Source organism: Myiozetetes cayanensis, unplaced genomic scaffold (genome assembly GCF_022539395.1).
Source record: "Myiozetetes cayanensis isolate MyiCay16 unplaced genomic scaffold, myiCay2020 scf9, whole genome shotgun sequence".
In the NCBI taxonomy this organism is placed as follows: Eukaryota; Metazoa; Chordata; class Aves; order Passeriformes; family Tyrannidae; genus Myiozetetes; species Myiozetetes cayanensis.
This window is the reverse complement of record NW_026088185.1, coordinates 22,992,904-23,011,209: the sequence shown is the minus strand read 5'-3', so window position 1 is coordinate 23,011,209 and position 18,306 is coordinate 22,992,904. Positions and strand designations below refer to the sequence as shown.

At 41.1% G+C, this 18,306-nt stretch overlaps 1 protein-coding gene across 2 annotated transcripts in view; it reads right to left on the bottom strand.

Annotated features, from left to right (window-relative positions):
* The window catches only part of USP37 (ubiquitin specific peptidase 37), a 36,102-nt gene extending 17,805 nt beyond the window's left edge, over positions 1-18,297 (bottom strand). For both annotated transcript variants that reach the window (XM_050339911.1, XM_050339912.1), the window contains exons 1-15: positions 18,166-18,297; positions 17,133-17,340; positions 13,971-14,142; positions 12,754-12,854; positions 11,298-11,479; positions 10,867-10,941; positions 10,237-10,334; positions 8,653-8,737; positions 7,601-7,762; positions 7,022-7,153; positions 4,912-5,035; positions 4,434-4,639; positions 3,237-3,354; positions 1,966-2,045; positions 1,330-1,494 (exon numbers count right to left, since the gene is read on the bottom strand). In XM_050339911.1, the coding sequence (XP_050195868.1) occupies positions 1,330-1,494; positions 1,966-2,045; positions 3,237-3,354; positions 4,434-4,639; positions 4,912-5,035; positions 7,022-7,153; positions 7,601-7,762; positions 8,653-8,737; positions 10,237-10,334; positions 10,867-10,941; positions 11,298-11,479; positions 12,754-12,854; positions 13,971-14,142; positions 17,133-17,288 (1,856 nt within the window). In that variant the 5' untranslated portion in view covers positions 17,289-17,340; positions 18,166-18,297. The remainder of the gene's footprint in view (positions 1-1,329; positions 1,495-1,965; positions 2,046-3,236; positions 3,355-4,433; positions 4,640-4,911; positions 5,036-7,021; positions 7,154-7,600; positions 7,763-8,652; positions 8,738-10,236; positions 10,335-10,866; positions 10,942-11,297; positions 11,480-12,753; positions 12,855-13,970; positions 14,143-17,132; positions 17,341-18,165) is intronic.
* Positions 18,298-18,306: the final 9 nt, after the last annotated feature.

Genomic DNA, 18,306 nt, shown 5'->3' with positions numbered 1-18,306 from the left:
GCATACATTTACAGTAATAACTTCATCATGCTATAAATAAACAACAGTAGTTCAAAACCATATATAATCCTTTAAACTTGATTCACTTCTTAGCGATGCACCCTTAGGGACAAACTCACAAATTAAAGGCTCTGGGCTCCCATGTCAAGACAACCCATTCCTTATTTTTTATTCCCACCAACACTTGAGTTCCTGCTCCCAAACCACAGTCTCCTCCTGCTGTCTGGATCAGCCGGTTTTCTGGCATATCCCACGTCTTCGTTTCTCCTCCCTTACCTAGATTCTTCTAAATAAGCTTCCTGCTCCATTTAAGCCTTTCATGGGTCCCTCAAAGTCCATCACTATCACTACACACCTACCCACCAGGCAGTAGCCAATGCAGAAATATTTTCTAATCTTCCCCTTTAAACTAAGGGAAGTTTCTCTCCAGCCTAGTCACCCTTCCACTCCCTGATCAATCACAATGGTTGCAGTGACTGAAAAAACTCCAAAACATTGGAAAGCTATTTTCGAACCTACTCTCAAGTATTTCTGCTCTGGTCAGCATAAGCTGCTTGTTATGTTTGAGGTAAACAAACTCTTGGGAAACATTCACTTAAATCTCAAACACCCCTGAACGTTCAGTACAACATGACCTGCCACACTGCTGAACATAGACACCAGATGTGTCCTAACCCACTACGGACACCCTGGTTATTTCACTAGGCAGGGGCTACAGGAGACCTGACAGTTTCTTCTCCCTTACTCTGCCACAGACTTCCTATGTGACAAATGGCACGATTAATCTCTTTGTCTAAGGACAAGCAGCCGTACAGAAATAACTGTCACAGGGAAAATGAGAGAGTATTTTCAGCATGTGAAGTGCTCAGATACTACAGTGGCACAGTAAAGACAATGAAAAATGAATGACAGCACAGGAGGTGCAAGTGGAAATTAGCAGAAAAAGGTAGGATGTTATGTCTTCTAAGCAGAGTTAAGCACGCTGTGAAGGGAAATATAATCTAGATTATTTTAGACTGAGTGGCACATATTTTAAAAATTGCTAACTGAAGTGTTCTTAAAAAGAATATAAAGTTATTTTCAAGGGTAGTGAAGAATATTACCTTACCAAATATTCTCTAGATAATGCCCAACCACCATGTCCTACTGCTTCTATGTTGCCTTTCTATACATGTTCTCATGATGGCATCATAACAAACTAGCAGCACACACCTGAAACTGAATAATTTTAATGCTTCCTTGCCTAGACACCTGGTGGAGGAGATCTGACAACTGCCTACCTTGTGGCATACATGGCTAACACGGCATGCACCAAAGCTGTACACTTACATGGCAGAATGGACGCTCCATCCCAGCGTCAGTGGCAGCCTGGTGCTTTCCGTACAGTGGGAAAGCAGGGTTAAGTATCTTGGAATAACCACCTGCTGCCCAACTTTATGATTGAGAGACAATGCTACATTGAAGCTGTATCGTTTCAGGTGAAGAATCAGGACCCTGAGAGAGATGAGAGAAGGACAAATGTTAATTTCAAGGAAAAAGTCAAAGAAAACTATTCAAAATCCAAGTAAATCTGTTCACCACATGCATTCACCTGACTAAACCAGATTATTAGTTTGGGGTTGCCAACGTAGGCATTTTATCATTATAGACAAGAATGCTAGTAAATCATTCCTAGACATTCAAGCCTGTGATGAAGAGATCACACAGAAACCCCAAGAAAAGGCGAAAACTCAGTTCTCCTTATGTATCGACAGGGAGGAAGAAAAAAGTACTGCAGAGGGTTCCCAAGAGAGATTCTTTAGAGGAAAACTGAAGACCAGGATGAAGGTGCACCTGCAGACAGTAGTTTTTCTCACAGGCCGACCACTGCACATGCATTTCCCAGCTTTACTCTTTGAGGGACTTCTGCTTGCACTTTTGTAACATATCCTTCCAGCAAGGAGAGGAACGGGTGTAGACATTTACCTGGGAAGCCTGTTGAACTTGTGTGTGACAACAGCAGACTTTCCATTGCACTTCTCACAGGAATACTCAATCTCCTCAGCCTGTTGAAGGGAGCAGAGAAATCACTCGTGAAACAAAAGACACGTCAAACAGATCTCAGCCGAAAGCACATTGCTTTTGGCAGTCATACAAACTCTTCAAAACAGCAGTAATACTTAAAATTAGAATCACCTTCAACATGACCTAGTAAGATGGCATCTAGTAAGAGGACAGGTAGAAGGGTTTAAAATTTGACAATGTGTCCACTAATACAGGTGGAATTTTTCCTGTAAGTCTATTGTAGATCAGTGAATAAGCCACTTGTTAAGACAAATTAGCTTCTAAAGGGAGTGGTCAATCTTGTGAGGTTTACAGTTTTCTCTCCCTTATGCAGGATTTATTGGGGTTTTTTTCCTAATAACCCATGGTGGAGAATGGTCCTATGAAATTTCCTCCCTCTTGTTCAAAACTTCTGCTTTGTTCCTCAAAAGCTATCCTCATCTAAACTCATCAACGATGTGCTGCATAAGAATAGCGTTTTGAACAGACATCAAAAGGGGAACCATCACTTTCCTGAAATTACATGACTTGACCATCAAAATTTCTACAGCTCTTTGCCTTAAATGAGGCCAAATGACATCACAACAATTTTAAGAATTTTTTTAAATCGTAAGATCTCCATCAGCTTTTAGAAGAATTAACCCGTCAATTATTCTATCTGTTGAAAACGCTATCTGCATATGGAGAAAAACACAAGTTTGTCTTGAGATATTACAAAATACAACACTATCTCACAGACATAAGGCTCTTTTTTAGCTTTCAGGAACATCACCTTGAAGCACTACTTACAAAACAAGCATCCAAATATTACAGCTACTTCTTTTCTTAATTATTGCATCTCATGACCTTTTTCCTCCCGCTAATTAAGGCCGGTACATAAGCTGTTGAAGCATCCTAGCCCAGGAGAGGAAGTAGCAATTCCTGAGTGATTATCTCAATCTGACAGCCTTTGTATTTATTTATACATCAACCCTTTGACCACAAAATGGAGAAGTTTGCCTATTTCACATCAGTACTGTAAGGATCAGTTAATTTCCACACAGCATTTTACAATAAAAACTCCTGCATGCTATTAATGGACAAACCTCAAGGAAGTGCAAAGTTCAGCTGTACAATCAAAATTTACATGAGGGACATACCCTACACATAATTCCACAATGAATAAAAAAAAACCAACACCTCAAACTACATACACGAAAAAAGAGGTCAAGAGAATCCTGGATCGATCGGGAAGGAAGCAATTTCTTTCTTCGAGGAAGGTCAATGGAGAGGTCATTAAACTGTTCTCGTTTAGTGACTGTTTCACCACACCTAAAAAAGAAACATGCTTATGCAAGTCTGATGAAAAATAAACTTAATGACAACTTACATGTTTTAGGGTCAAGTAACTTGCCAGTAAATATATGCCTCTTGATCACCTTAATTTTACTCATCAAAATGGAACTGTTTAATGCTTATGACAAAGTTGGATCTTGGGATTTCTTTTTAATGCTTTAGAAGCTGAAACATTTGTGTAAGGATAAGAACAAAAACCCTCAGATTGCTTTGGAGAGGCAAATGATCAGGTATACTCAAAGTGACTGCTTTGTAGCCAAACACCTCTTCTTCATTCACCATTCTTAGGAGAAAAGAAGTGAGACCAGCCCAGCAGAAGGGCAAGCCTAGAAATACTTTCGAACTGTTCTTAGAAACCAAATAATAAAGCCCATCTAAAAAACCAAAACCAACAAAACCCCCTCTTTTTTCTTGTGCTTTTGTTTAAGGGAAAAATAAAAAACACCATACAGTCGTTTGTCTTCCACAAGTAGATGCACTTTAATTTTTTTACAGAACTCATGAAGTATACACAAACTAATATTCCCAAATATCTGTGTTCATAAGAACTCTGGAATGGAGCATACCATATGGAAATCTACTGCACAGGTCATATGCAACGAATGCTCAGACATACTGGTTTACATCTTCTTCTGCAGTAACGTAGAAACGCAGAAGAAAATGCCATTCCCTGGAAGGCCTTAGAAAGAACAAATTAAAAAATACGGCTTCCCCCTTTTTTTTTTCTTTTTTAAGAAGAATTTTCAGCCATTACTTGGCTGAAACTCCCTTTTCTCCCTATTCTCATACAACTGGTACACAACGAGCAAAGCACAAAGGCTTTCCACTGGATATTTAATGAAGAACTAGGGGGTAGGAGACTGTTTAAAGAAGGCCTGTAGCAGCAGACAGTATGGTGTGAGCTTTACGGCATTTCCAGATCATAGGATATTTTTCTAAATATCTAGCTTTGGATAAAACATAGTTCTTAATTCCGGCTCTAACCTGCAGATGAAGTCACATCACATGGGAACACTTCCTAGTCTTTTGTGACAAAAGCTGTCAAGCACACTTACATTTTGCAAATGATAGAGTGCTGAACCTCAAACTCCAAGTTGCTGATAACGGGACATGTATAAACTTTGGTGGCTGAGAGGTCATCAGAAGCTCGTCCTGGTGAGTTATCCTCATTAGGGGCTGGTTCACTCTTCCAAGTTTTGTTTAACTTTTCCATGTCTTCCTTCAGCTGATCCAGACACTGGCTCAAGAACTCATGTGCGTCCTAGACACCAGGTAAATACAAACAACAAAGTGATTTTGTACAATTTCATTCAGTATCTTTTCTCAAACACACACAGACTGGGGAAATTATGTTTAGTTCACTGCTTTCACCAATACTAAGGCAGTTCTGCTCTAACAAATCAGCAGCAATCACTGCCATTCAATCAAAAGCCCGTGTCACTGTCAAATAGAGTTGAAGCTTGACAGACGTTCAATGCAGTCCAAACACTGAACAAATTACACGTAACTGTTTCCAGGCAATATGGTACTTACATTCTGCATGTACCCAGAAAACCTCTCTGCAGTAGCTGAAATGGCACTTTTCACCTTCTTGAGCAGCTCTTTCTTAACCTCAGGGCTGCAGACATCCTTTTTAGCAAGCAGATGGGCAAAACGTCTGCAGAAGTCAAGGCAATGAAACACTGATTGGTTTTCCAGACTTCAGAGAAACGAAACAGAACTCATGATACCTCCTTTTAAGAGTTCCTAAAAGCTTTTCTCCTGTGATAAGTGGTTCAGGTGTTCTGTATGAAAATATCCCATATATAATTAACCTTTTCCATTTCAAGTACTTTTGAGATCTCATTTGAGGCCATCATCAAACAGGACTCCAATGAACAAAAAAAATATCCACAGTCTTTAAATGTAAAGAGAAAAGCCTTATGAAGTTCTAAAAACTTACTTCTGCTCTATCTTTTATGAGAAAAAAACCCCACAACGCTTTTTGAAAACATTTGCACTGATGGAAGATATGAAATCACATGGCAGCAAAATAAGCAATATAAAATCATTAAATTCAACTTGCATTTTCAGAATAATTTCTATTTATATTTTATTTTTGAACTTCCACTCAGTTTCAAGCCTTACTTCTTTTGGCATTAAAAACATTACAACAGAGTAGAAAAAAGCTATAACAAAGAGAGCCATGAGGAGTTCCTTGGTTCAATCTATGGACAGCACTTCTTGTAGCTTTGTTAAAAACCTGCTGAAATTGACTTTACCTGTGCCTCTCAGCTAACTGTGATTTAGTTATCTTTTACAACTGCTAAACAATTTCACAGGAAATATACACTGAATATATTCCAAGCACAAGTTTTGGTCATACTACATACCCGAGAAGGTGATAGGAAGATGTCACATTCCAGGAATGAAAAAAACCACAAAAACCCAAAGGTTTTTTTGTGGGCAGAGAAAACCTGCACAATGCCCTTGCACTCCAAAACAACAACTAGTACTCAGTTTCCCAAAGAATCTGGTCAGTTCACTGCATCTCAACAAGCTTCTGCTACTCTGCTGAGCTCCAGGAACAGTGTGCTGCCCTCACCCTCTACAGCTGCTCAGTGAAGTATGTTAGGAAAGCACAGTGCAGTTGATAGGCAATCACTGTTCAACCAGAAAACCAGCCATCAGGTTAGATGATCCACCCAAACCATGAGAAGCCCAAGTAGATGCTTAGAGCATCAACTCTGACTTGTACTGCAGCACAGGATCACACACTGCCCTCCATCAGAGGATCCACAGCACAGGCAGTACCCACACAGTTTACCATTAGGTATGAGGGGCACAACCTTCAGAGGTCTTTCTACAAAAACTAGGGAAAGGACATTTCAAGAGGCAGGTGGAACAACCTCTGATCCCAAGTGGTACAGAAAGAGTTCAAGAGGACACAGCAAAAATAGAAATTACCCCAAAAGATATAAAAAACTATGAAAGATAAATGGTTCTTGTAATCCTGCATCTTAGTGACAGAAAAGAAACGAGGTACACAGGAGCAAATACTATAAAAATCCCAAATGGCAGAGGCGGGGGTACACGCAGCAAACAGCATCTTGTCTTTCTGATAGGTGTAAAATGGAAACTGAATGGCACAGCAATTCAAAACTTCAAAGAGAAAAGAGCGCTGGATATATTGCAGAAACCTTTAGAGTTTCTTGGCGTGAGGTGTGACTGAATTAAGATCTCAGCTGAATTTAGAGACAGATTTAAGTATGCAAAACTTGAGCACTTTCCACAGCTACTGAACAAAGGAATTTTTCCAAAAAGGCATAAACCCTCACACACCAGGTGAAGTTAGTGAACAGCTTAAATCCTAGCTGGCAAAGTTTTACAAAGAAGGGGTTTTTGCATCTAATTTATTACATTTTTCTTCTGAAGCATTTCACTCTGCCACTAGAAATACAGTAAAGAAGGCATGTAACTCACTATTACAAGTTTTAAGAGCCTACTTCCTATTTCAAAAGTAAATCTCCAAAATATAGAGAGCTCTAGGATTCCTTTTATTATCTATACATGCAAATGACACTCTATAAAGGTGTCTCAGTATTACAAAATCAGTTTCTCAGTAATGAAGGAGAAAACAGCCTTACCAGGAAGTGAATTTTACCTGATAAGTGCATTGAGTGGAATTTTTTTCCAGGGGATACCCTGTTTGAGCAAATCATTAGCAAAAGACTGAATTGAAAACAAGGACTGTAGAATGGCATTCATATAGCAGGTGTTCCCCAAGTTTGAAAATCTGAAAAAAAGGAGTAAAATTGAACATGTTATGTCTAATGATTGATCTGCAAACTTGCCAGAGTTAAACATGGCACTACTAACATGTAGGACATTCACCACAGCTGATTCTCACAGAGCTTCTTATTGGAGCTGTTCTCCAGCCCTCCAGACTAAACTGAAAACACATGGGAGGCAGCATTTACCAGGAAAGCACCCATAGGTTTCTACGATCAAACTTTTAAAAAATGTGTATATATACATAAAGAAATGAATCATCATTAAAGGAACGTGAATTACCCAAAATTATTCTCTCTCTAACATTCTCAAGAAGTGATTTCAAGAATACCTCTTCTCCAAACTCAGAAAAGGGTTCCCTCTCTCAGTGTTCAATAATTTCAGGATTATTTTTTTAATTAAATAACTGTATCAAGAAGTGTGCATGCTAGATAAAGAAAATTAAATTTACCCTTGCAATTGTTGTTGAGGATGGGTGGAAAGGGGCACTCGGGGTTTGTTCCAGCCTGTGTAATCTTGATTAGATCTCATTTTTTTAACAGAAAGAGGGGCAGGCTGAGAAAGAAATCCCAGGCTTCTTTTGGCTGAAGAGGTCTGGCTGGATACAGTAGACCTAAAAACATAAAAAGATGAGAAGGGTGTGATTTCTAATGCTGTGCCTTGAAGAACTACAGTCACTGGAATTGCATCACTATAGAAGACAAGGACTGATGAAGCCACACAAAATAACTGGCTTGTATCATACTGAAATAGAGGTTTGAGAGAGATAATTTCTTTCCAGAGCACTTAAACACTTAGCTTAGTTAAACTTCCTTACATCCACAGGTGTGGAAGCAGTGTAACCAAGTCTTTTGTCTTTTAGATACTTAACGATTCTCCACACTGCATGACGAGAGGAAGAATGATTACATAGCATGAGACCACCACTCCCAAGATATGCTAAAAATTCACATCTGGGCCAGAGTCTTCATTATCAGCCTCTTGTTCTTGTAACCTAATCACTCTGGACCTCAGTTCCTTACATTCAAAGTATGGACAATGCCTCTTTTCTTCTTTAATCTTGTTTTTCATCTCTCTAAGGCAGAGACCAAGAGTTTGATTGCACAGCACCAAACACAGAAGAATCCCAACCTCAGCAGGATTCAGTACTACTAAAATACTTAAAATATAGAATTGCATGCCATTTATCTAAGTGGGAAAAATGAAAACAAGGATTCAGACTAAGTTCCAGAGTTTATATAGAATTTGAACCATCTAGAGTCATCTATAAGAACTATAACAGACTTGGGTGATTTTATAAAGTCTATTACAAGCAGTAACTAAAGTTTTTAGATGTAACCAGTGCAATTGTAGCCACACAGAATATCTAGATCATACTCCTGAAGGAAAGAAAACAACAAACCCACGTTATGCATATATGCACCATATAATCACCAAAACACATGAAACTGAAGAGCCTAATTCCTGGGAAACAACTGCCATTTGCTAGTGAATCAGTCCTACCTGTCCAGGGTGGAACTGCCAGTGGAGTACTCTTTTGAAGAGGACCGACTGCTGTAAAAGGATGACGACTGCAGTGGTAAAATACCTTTAAAACAGAAAGAGAGGCAGGACATTTTGTTCCAGGTTACACAGTTACTTATACAATATACAACTTGTTTGAAAGTATTTAGTCAAAAGGTTTAAAAATCCTCAAATATTGTTTTTCAGAATTGGTTGGGTGACTGCTAACACAAGTACTAATGTGAATATTAATCACATGTAAGTAAAAACACGCTGGAGTTTTAATTGAATTTAATACCATAATCTCCATCAAAGCCGAAGTGCAACATGAAATATTAACAAGTCTTTGAATGGTCTTAACTACCTGAAAGTTAATAACTATCTGACTCTTGTTCAAATAGACAAAGATACACATAACAGAAAACTCCGTACTAATTTCCAAGACAGTGTTCTCGAAATTCAAGGTAAATATGCAGAAGTGAAAACAGCTTCTCTTCCCACTCCCAATTCCATTGTAAATTACTATATACTTGGGCAAAATATGACTATTTCCTTGTTATGATATCATTGTGTCAGATCCTGAGACTCTAATGCCTCAGACGGTGCCACATAAAAAAAATGCTCTCAAGAGTCAAAAAATCACCTATTACGGTGAATCACAGTGTAATTTAGTCTGGATAATGAACAATCATTTGCTTCTCTCCCAGCTTGAGGTGGTTTGAGCCACGCAACTTTCAGAGATGCAGATATATGAAGGAAGTTTACAACACTGTTACTGAAACTTGCAGGTATATTCTAGACTCACAGACTTTGACTCTTGAAGAGCAAACCAGATTTTCATACAGAGGTAAACATTCACCTTACTGGCTGCTCCAGCAACTTATTTGTGCCATCAGAGCTGCACTAAAAAAAGAATGCATCCTCTAGCATTCTCCATAAAATAAAGACCTTCAATGCATTTGTTTTTATGGAGAAAGAAGCTAAGTATTTACTCATAAAATCAAAGAACAGTGCTGCTTACTAGCCTATCTACACACTGTCAATATTTCTGTATTGTCTATAAAGGCTTCTCACACAAGAGTTTCCAACAGAACTTTGGTACAAACATGATTGAAGTACTGGCCTCAAAAAACTCCCCCTGTAACTTCTGGGGAATATATAAGGAAGCAAAAATAAACAGTAAACCATAAAACCAGAGACAAAACAACCTACAGCTCACATGGGCATTAACAGCAAAGTGAAGTTTTAAAAATAAACAAGAAAGAAAGCAAAAAGGAAATCCTTAGGTTTACAGAAATTCCCTCTCAAGGGGAAGGGCAGCTTGGAGCGGAGTTTGAAGCTGCTTGTTTGGGCTAGCATCAGCACCCAAGAACAAAGGTCACAGCCACACTAGAGCAGGACAGGCTTTGAAAATGAAGGCAAGTCGTTTGCATCACATGTATGGCTCTGAAGGAAGTAGGAAAGTTAGTGGCATAGAGAAAACAGATTAGGTAAAACCACTTCTGCAGCAATTTGCTGAACCAATATCAAAGAGGTAAAATCATACTGGTCAAAGCTAGGTATCATTACTTTTATTTTTTTTACCTGATGTCCTGTTTTCCTCAGCCTGCTTCAGATTCAACTGTTTCTCTCTGCTACTGTTCAAGTACTTCCATGCTGGATCACTCAAGGCTTTATTATTCCTAAAGACAGAAGTGCGGAAGGCAGTGCAGTTATGGAAGACATGGGATATTCCTGCTTGATATTTACAACTTGTTTTAAAGCATTTCTCTCCTATCATCTTTGATACTTGACCTTGGAACAGTAGAACTTCACTCACAGGTAAGTTTAACCAATTAATTTAAACAAGCCCTCTTACTCACTTTTAAAACACATGGAGCTTATTCTCCAAAGGGCAATTTCCCTTTATCAATTTTGTTTTGCAAAGGGTCAAAGGAAGTTCAATAAGGAAGGTACCTGTTGCTATACAAATATAGCACATGACAATCCTGACATAACTGACTAAAGAAAGATGACACAAAATTGGCATGTGCCACTTCCTGCAAATGCACTGCTAGAGTAGTTTGTATTTCCCTTATTAAACCTGAACACATCCCTCATATCAAGCACCCAATGTGTTCACAAGTTGACTGGCCTGTACCCTGTGGCTGAGGGCGTTCTTTTCAGAAAAACATGTCCTTATAAATGAACAAGGAGTTTACAACTGTTACTTACGTTGAAGAATCATTCTCTTTGGGATAATCCTCACTCATTTCCGAACCAGGAGGTTGTGTTCTTTTCCTCTTCTCACTGATGACAGAAAAATTTGTAAAGTGGTCATTCTTTTCAGAAAGATTAGTAAATTACTCTCTTCCAAGTGAACACAACTCCTCAATGCTTTCCACGCATTTTGAACCCATCTTCTGCAATCTCCACTTTTATAGCATACAGAGAAGAATTTGGCCTGCCCAACTCTTAAGTTGTACTTAAAGCTCCAGTGCCAGTACCAGTCAGAGGCTACAAAAGCACATATTAACACCCTATTGAAAGTAACAGCAAAACTAGAGGAAGAAATACCTTCCCTTCTTATATCTCAGTGTACCGAGTTCTACCGCTCTATGAAGAGCTAAATTTTAACAATATCACAATGAGAATAATTCTCCTACCGATTCTCCAACAAGCCCGTTCTGTGAGGGACTGATGATGCAGTAGATGCTGAAATGTTCACCCTGTTGCTTGGTGTTCCAGCTCCAGGAGAATTCTTAATAGAGCCCCTTGCTGGGGTGCCCAGCACCTTGCGAAATGTATTTTCCTCCTTACTTTCCACGGTCACTCTTTTGGGAGGAGTCTGCAAAACCCAAGTGGAAAAGGGCCAGGGAGACAACCCAAGAGTGAAAAACAGGACCATTTAGTCCAAGCTATAATTTACACCACTGCTTTGCTTGCTACAGTGTAGCATCCAAGAGAAGAGCCATGCTATCTCTAATAGATTCAGACAGTTTAACACTAACTAGACACAGCTAAAGTTTTGACTGTATCAGGCAACTCCTAAGCATGAAACTCTACTGCAGTAACCACTTTCCTTTTCTAATGCTAAGTCAGCTGAACTTTAGCTTTTAAAAGCTCCTTTACAATCTTTGACACTAGGCACGACCCAAGGCATGATTCCTAACTATCCCCAGATCAATCTTGGGCTGTTTTATGAAAGTTTTTTTAATAAAAAAATTAAAAAGCAGTATTAAACCCCACCTAATTAAAACAATGCCCTGACAGCCTTGGGCCAAGCAAGCCTCATGTGTAATACAATGGAAAGGGCTAATAATTGGTTGACTAAGGAATGTTGTTCAATCTTAAGACTGAAAACTAAACATGTCTAACCTCACCAATGTATACACAGCCTTAAGTTTTTACTGTGAGATTGCCTTTAAGCAACATGTTAAATTTGTTTTGGAACAACGTCAAAAATAGTCTCTTTCAGGGCAGTAATACAAGCATATTCACAGAGATAACAAAGTAAATTAAAGCTGGTAGATACACCAAGAAATCTGGGTAGAAAAGGAAGAACAAAAATATTTTGAAGGAAAACCACTTCTGGGGAAAAGTCTGTGAAATTTACATAAAAATGTGAGGAGCAGAATGCCACAAATTCAATAACTCTATTCTGATACAAAGCTGGGTTAGCAGCTTTTTGATACATATGTTTGGCTGAAGTCTGCTAAACTCATTAAGACCTATTCTGACTAACACATGGTTAGCTGATACGTAAGGTGTTCAGCATAAAACAAAGGGAGATTCAGAACTATGTGAGAAGCAAGTCTTAATCATGTACTTTCCTTCTATTTATGCTTCCTCTCTGCCTGATAGTTTATATGTGAAGAACATATTCTGCCTTCCACAGCCAGACACTGACCTTTTTTACTCATACAGAAGATACGGCTCTTCACAAACAAGACACACCACTGCCAACCACCCTGTACACATTTATTCCAAGCTCTCCAGATTACAAAGGCTTTGGATGCAAAGTAAGTATTTACAGCACTATTACAACGTACAATAAGAGAATGAGATGGGGAGAGGAATGAAATAAAGTTAGAGAGGAAAAATTTGAACACTTAAACAAACCTGGTTCTCTATATAGGAGAATTGCCTGTTAGCTTCCTTCTGTGTGGTCCTGCTGCCCAGCACACCTCCAAAGCTGCCAGATCCTTGAGAGGGTTTCCCAGCTGATGGGAAAAGTACACAATATTTGATTTGCTTGTCATTTAACTGATTGGCATTCCTATTTGTAAAATGCTGTTTAGCTGGAGTTGATTTTGGAAAGGCCATGCTAGATTTCTTGCCAACAGACTACAATATTCTGAGTGCACAGACATAAGCACATGTTTATGGATATTGGTCATTTAGTCACTTGGCAGTAGAGTTCCTATCCTTAAAAAGAACAAAATTAAATTAGAGGTAAAATGAAAAGCAAAGAGATTGTGCATGTCTGCTAAACAGACAAGAATTTTTCAAATACCATCATTCTTACAACATAACCAAATCCTTTATGCTAATCTCTGCTTATTGTTTAGCACAAGAAAGGTACAAAACAAAAAATGGGGTTCAAGGCCATAAAGAAGCATTGATTCAAATGCAAAGAAAGCCAGTAACACAAGGACAAAATGCACAAAAGATGTGTGCTGGTTTCAGCTGGAGTAATTTTCTTCACAGTAGCTACTATGGGGCTGTGTTTTGGATTTGTGCTGGAAAACGGTGTTGATAACATAGAGATGTTTTAGTTATTGCAGAGCAGTGCTCACACAGAGTCAAGGCCCCTTCTGCTCCTCATACCACCCGACCCACGAGGCGGCTGGGGGTGCACAAAAAGCTGGGAGGGGATACAGCCAGGACAGCTGACCCCAAGTGACCACAGGGATATCCCGCACCGTGCAGCGTCATGCTCAGTATATGAAGCTGGGGAAGGAGGAAGGGAGGCACAGTGATGGTGTTTGTCTTCCCAAGTCACTGTTGCACGTGATGGAGCCCTGCTGTCTTGGAGATGGCGGGACACCTGCCTGCCCATGGGCAGTGGTGAATGAATGCCTTGTTTTGCTTTGCCTGCATGCACAGCTTTTGCTTTACCTACTAAACTGTCTTTGTCTCAACCCACGAGTTTCCTCATTTTCAGTCTTCTCACTGTCTTCCCAACCCACACTGGGAAGAGTGAATGAGCAGCCGTTTGGGGCTTAGTTGTTGTTGGATATGGTTAAACCATGACGATAAAAAACCCAACCCAAACCAAACCACAACACTGCTCCACTCCAAACTGCTACAGCATGATTTACAACAACTGCACTTACCCGTATGAACCCTGTCTTGATGGACTGCATCCAAATACATCCGCATTTCATTTGCATCCTTAACTGGTACCTTATCAATAGTCAGGAAGCTGGTATCCTTTAGTGTTAGCATCAGGCAGCACAGTTTTCTGCCATTCGGTCGTAAGGTCACAGTTTTAATGTTATGGCTTAGCTGAAAAAAAAAAAGGGACCATAAAGATAAACCCAATTTTAAAAGGCCAAAATACTTACAAATTCAAACAAAGTACTTAAAATAGAGAGGGTAAGAGACCAAAATACTTCTTGCTCCACTTCAAGCAAACATTAAACCTCACAGAATTAATGCAATCTGTGACCTGGACATCTGACAGAACTGAAAGGACAGTATCACTCAACAGTCCCCAGGCTCCTGGATAAGCTTTCTGAAACTTGCTTTCCTATTGAGCGTGGCATTTCTGAACACAAAGGAAAAACAACTTCATAAAGTCCCATTTTGCTAAAACTTCCACATCAAGTTTGAAATATAATTTCAGATGGGGAAAGTTTCAAATGTTAAATACAAACTTCTACTCACTTTAGAATTTGCTCTCAGAGAAAAAAGATTTGACATGGCTTCAAAAATTTGCTGAAGCAGTAAGTCAGTAAGACACATGCTTAGTCTGTATGCAACATTATAACAATTAAGTGGTGCCAATCCTTTCAGGATTATGGATAAGCATAAGAATAATTTTTGTAAGAATTCGTTCTCCCTAATGATGCCACTGCTACTTTATTATAACTTTACTTAATTGTTACTTCGTGCTAAGTCACCTCTAAGAATTGGCTGTTGGGCAAAGGCTCTACTATCCACTCAGGTTGAGGGTAACTCAAAAAGACCAAGATAGTACAAAATGTTCCATTGTCCACCAGTGTGATTTCTTTTTTTTCCATTAAGATGTCTAGCTTCTTGGAAAACCAACCTAGACACAACAGGAGCTTGTAAGAGAGGCTGGTAAGCCACCTGAATCAGGAACTAAGGGTTGGTTTTGCTGGGAACATTACACTTTGTGCTCAATCTTTGTATTTTGAGTTGGTTTTTTGGGGGTGGAGTGTTGGGGGTTTGTTTGGTTTGGGTCTTTTTTAAATATAAGCTAAAAAACGTCTTCAAAGACCTAAGAATTGAATAATGGACTCCAAGTTTTTCACCCTCTCTTAAAATATTCAGCCCAGTGCAAAGGTATTACAGTTACTTCACCATCTCAGTGCAAAACAACCCATTTCAAGTCAAAATGCTGTCATGAGAGGACTCCACCCCTATTCTCCATGCACCTGTCAGTGTCACAAAGTCTTGGGAGGCGGGGTAAACAAAGTATTTCTCTTAATACAGATCTAGCATCTCGGACAATTTAGTCAGAGCTCTGAAACTTTATTAAACGTAACATCTGATGTAAGAAATTTGATGACACGCCAGTCAGTATAGAAAGAAATATAACCCTGGATCCATCTAAATGTTCCATTACAGAAAACTAAGAAAAAAAAACAGGAAATCACCCACAGTTCTCCCAGAGCAACTTGTCAAAAACCAGGGAATGCTACTTCTAAAGCAAGATCATCAGGAATTTGGCACACCTGAAGTGCGTGTTGACAGTCTGGGGCCACCTCACACAAGCCACACGAGCCTGCAGCGCAGGGGGCAGGCAGCTCTCCCTGCCTGCTGCTGGTTCCCAACAGTGCTCTTGTGCCAGTGCCCATGTGGCTGATGGATGAATGGGAACAGCAAGCAGGTCCCAATGAACAATAACCACCATCCAAACAAAAATAATTGGTCTAATGATGCATCATTTCCTCCTCTTCCTTTACTGCAGTCTTGGCTGCACGGTGCGCTATAAGACCCTCCACTAGGTTCTGCACTCAGTCCTTTCCCCAGATTTACATGAAAAGCCTCCTCCGAGCTCACAAAAGGATCTGACAAGTACCAGAGACAGCAGATGTGCAAAAACTTGCCCCTCTAGGCCATGGTTGTCAGTTCTGTAGGCTCATTCTCCCCCTGGAACCACCCTTCCAGTCAATGTCAAAGCGCATCATTCATCCGGGCAGAAAGGAGTATGTGAGAATGAGCATCCAGGGAATGCTTGAGTGGAAGAAGAGACCACTCTCCTCAGGAGTAACATGGTCCAATGCTGGATTAAATAAAACCTGCAGCCACAGCATCACACACGAGAAGGCAGATGATTCTTTTCAAGTCTCCAGCAACAGAGGTGGGGACTATCCCCAGTTACTGATTTTCTCATGCCTTGATTTCAAGGTAACACAAGCCTCCAGATTCCTTGCTGAGACTTTTCAGCACACTGAGGCAGCATAACCTAATCTTTCAAACATGACGTGAACTTTTCTCCACAGCATCCACACAGAGAAATAAGTGGCTCAGAGAAAGGCTTGGTGAACTGATAAAAAACAACAGTGGCACGAAAAAGCAGGAGCCAATACTTAGATCAGCTGAGGCTACTGCAAAGTTGCTAAATAAGATGGGAATTTTTTTTTATTCCAACTGCTCTTGTATCCTTTACAGTATTTTTAAAACATTATATATTTCTTAGAGAAAAAAAAACACTTCTGTTTTGGTTTGGGGCATTTTTTTCAGAGAAGCTAGGAAGCCTGGACTGAAAATAACTATAGAATGAGAAAAATTTAGGCTGAATATTTCAAGAGAACCTTTAACAGTGATCTGTATCTGCATTTAAAACCGAAAACAGTAACAACCACTGTTCAGCAGAGCCTTGTATAAACAAGCAACAGGCTACCAGTGTATTAACAACATTACACTTCAGTTGGAAAAACAGAGAGTACAAAGTGTTCAGGATCTTCACCTCTAGATAAGGCAAATGTGCCAGTAACAGAAAGGTTACAGGTTGCAAAAATCTGAAACATGATCCACAATGCTGTATACTTCAGTAACTTTTCTCTGCCTTTTTAGTTCTTCCCATTCAGTTGTATCTTGATGCCCATCTTGGCAGATCCTTTAACTGTACTTGTAAATAATTTACTGGAGAGCTATACAAAGGGATTAGTGTTCAGGAAAGGAGGAACAAGAAACAGTGACAGAGGGAAGTTGGTGTGACACTTAATAGCTTTGAAGAGGACAGCTGTTCGCAAGAGAGAACAATCCACGCACTGTTAAAACAAAAGCCTTAATATTTGGCATACCTGAAACGTCTTTGGAATTCCTCCAACATTGTAGTGAACTACTAAACTCACTTTGTTGTCCTTCTCCACAATTTCAAAGCTCCCTTCTTTCCATTTTGTAATCCCAGTCTGCATGCTGCGCATCCGGACAGGCCCGTGCACCTTTAACAGAGCCATGCTTTCTCACGGAAAAGAACTAACACGAACAAATGCGCTCCACCTGAAAAACCTGTTAAAAGGGAGAAACGGATAACTCGGCAGGCCGAGCAGTGGCTAAAAGGGAGACAGAAGCGCGGCTTGAACTTTCCACAGAAGTTTAGTAGAACCACTTTAATGCCACTTTTAAACACAGCGAAAAAGAGCTGGACAGCAGCGAAAGAAACTTAGATTAACAAAATCTCCCCCCAGTCTGGGCAACAGTTCACTGATTCCTCACTGCTGAAGGCTGAGCAGACACAATTCCAGACACAAAACTCCCCGAAAATCCTTAAAACAACGTCAGCGGCTTTAAATAAAGGAAAAGAAAGCGACCAAAGAAAGTCGGTAAGAGACAGGAACCAAAGCTCCGGAGGAAGCGCAAGAGGGAGAAGGAGCTCCTTTCGGACGGCGCGGCACACACGGGCACCCGGCGGTGGATCTCCGGCTCCTCCCGCTTCCCGCCCGGGAGAGCCCCGGTGCGAGGCACAGTCCCGCAGTCCCGGGCAGCTCGGCGGAGCGCATTCCCGGCAAAACCCCGACGGAATGAATGGAGCGGGCCTCGCGCTCAGTCCGGGCGGCGCTACCGGGGAGGATCCCCGGGGCATCCCGCGATCGGCCCGGCCCGGCCCGGCCTGGCGGTGGCCCCGCTCTCCCCCGGGCCCCCCTTCCCTCCCCCTCCCACCCGCCCGCACGGGGACACGGGGAGCGCCGCCCGGGCCGGGCCGGGCCGGGCCGGGCCGCTCTGAGAGGAGGCGGCACCGCGCGGCGGGAGGGCGCGCAGCCGGGGCAGCGGGAAAAGGAGGAGGCGGAGGATGAGGAGGCGGGGGGGTCCCGGTCCCTGCGGTCCCTGCAGTACCTGCGGTGCCGGCGGGTCCGGGCGGTCCCGGTGGGGGCGGGGCCGGGGGCGGATGGCGGGAACCGGCGGCGGCAGCGGCGCGAGACGCCGCGCGACGCGCGCCCGCTCACGTCAGCGCGGCGGCGCCTTCCCGGCGCACCC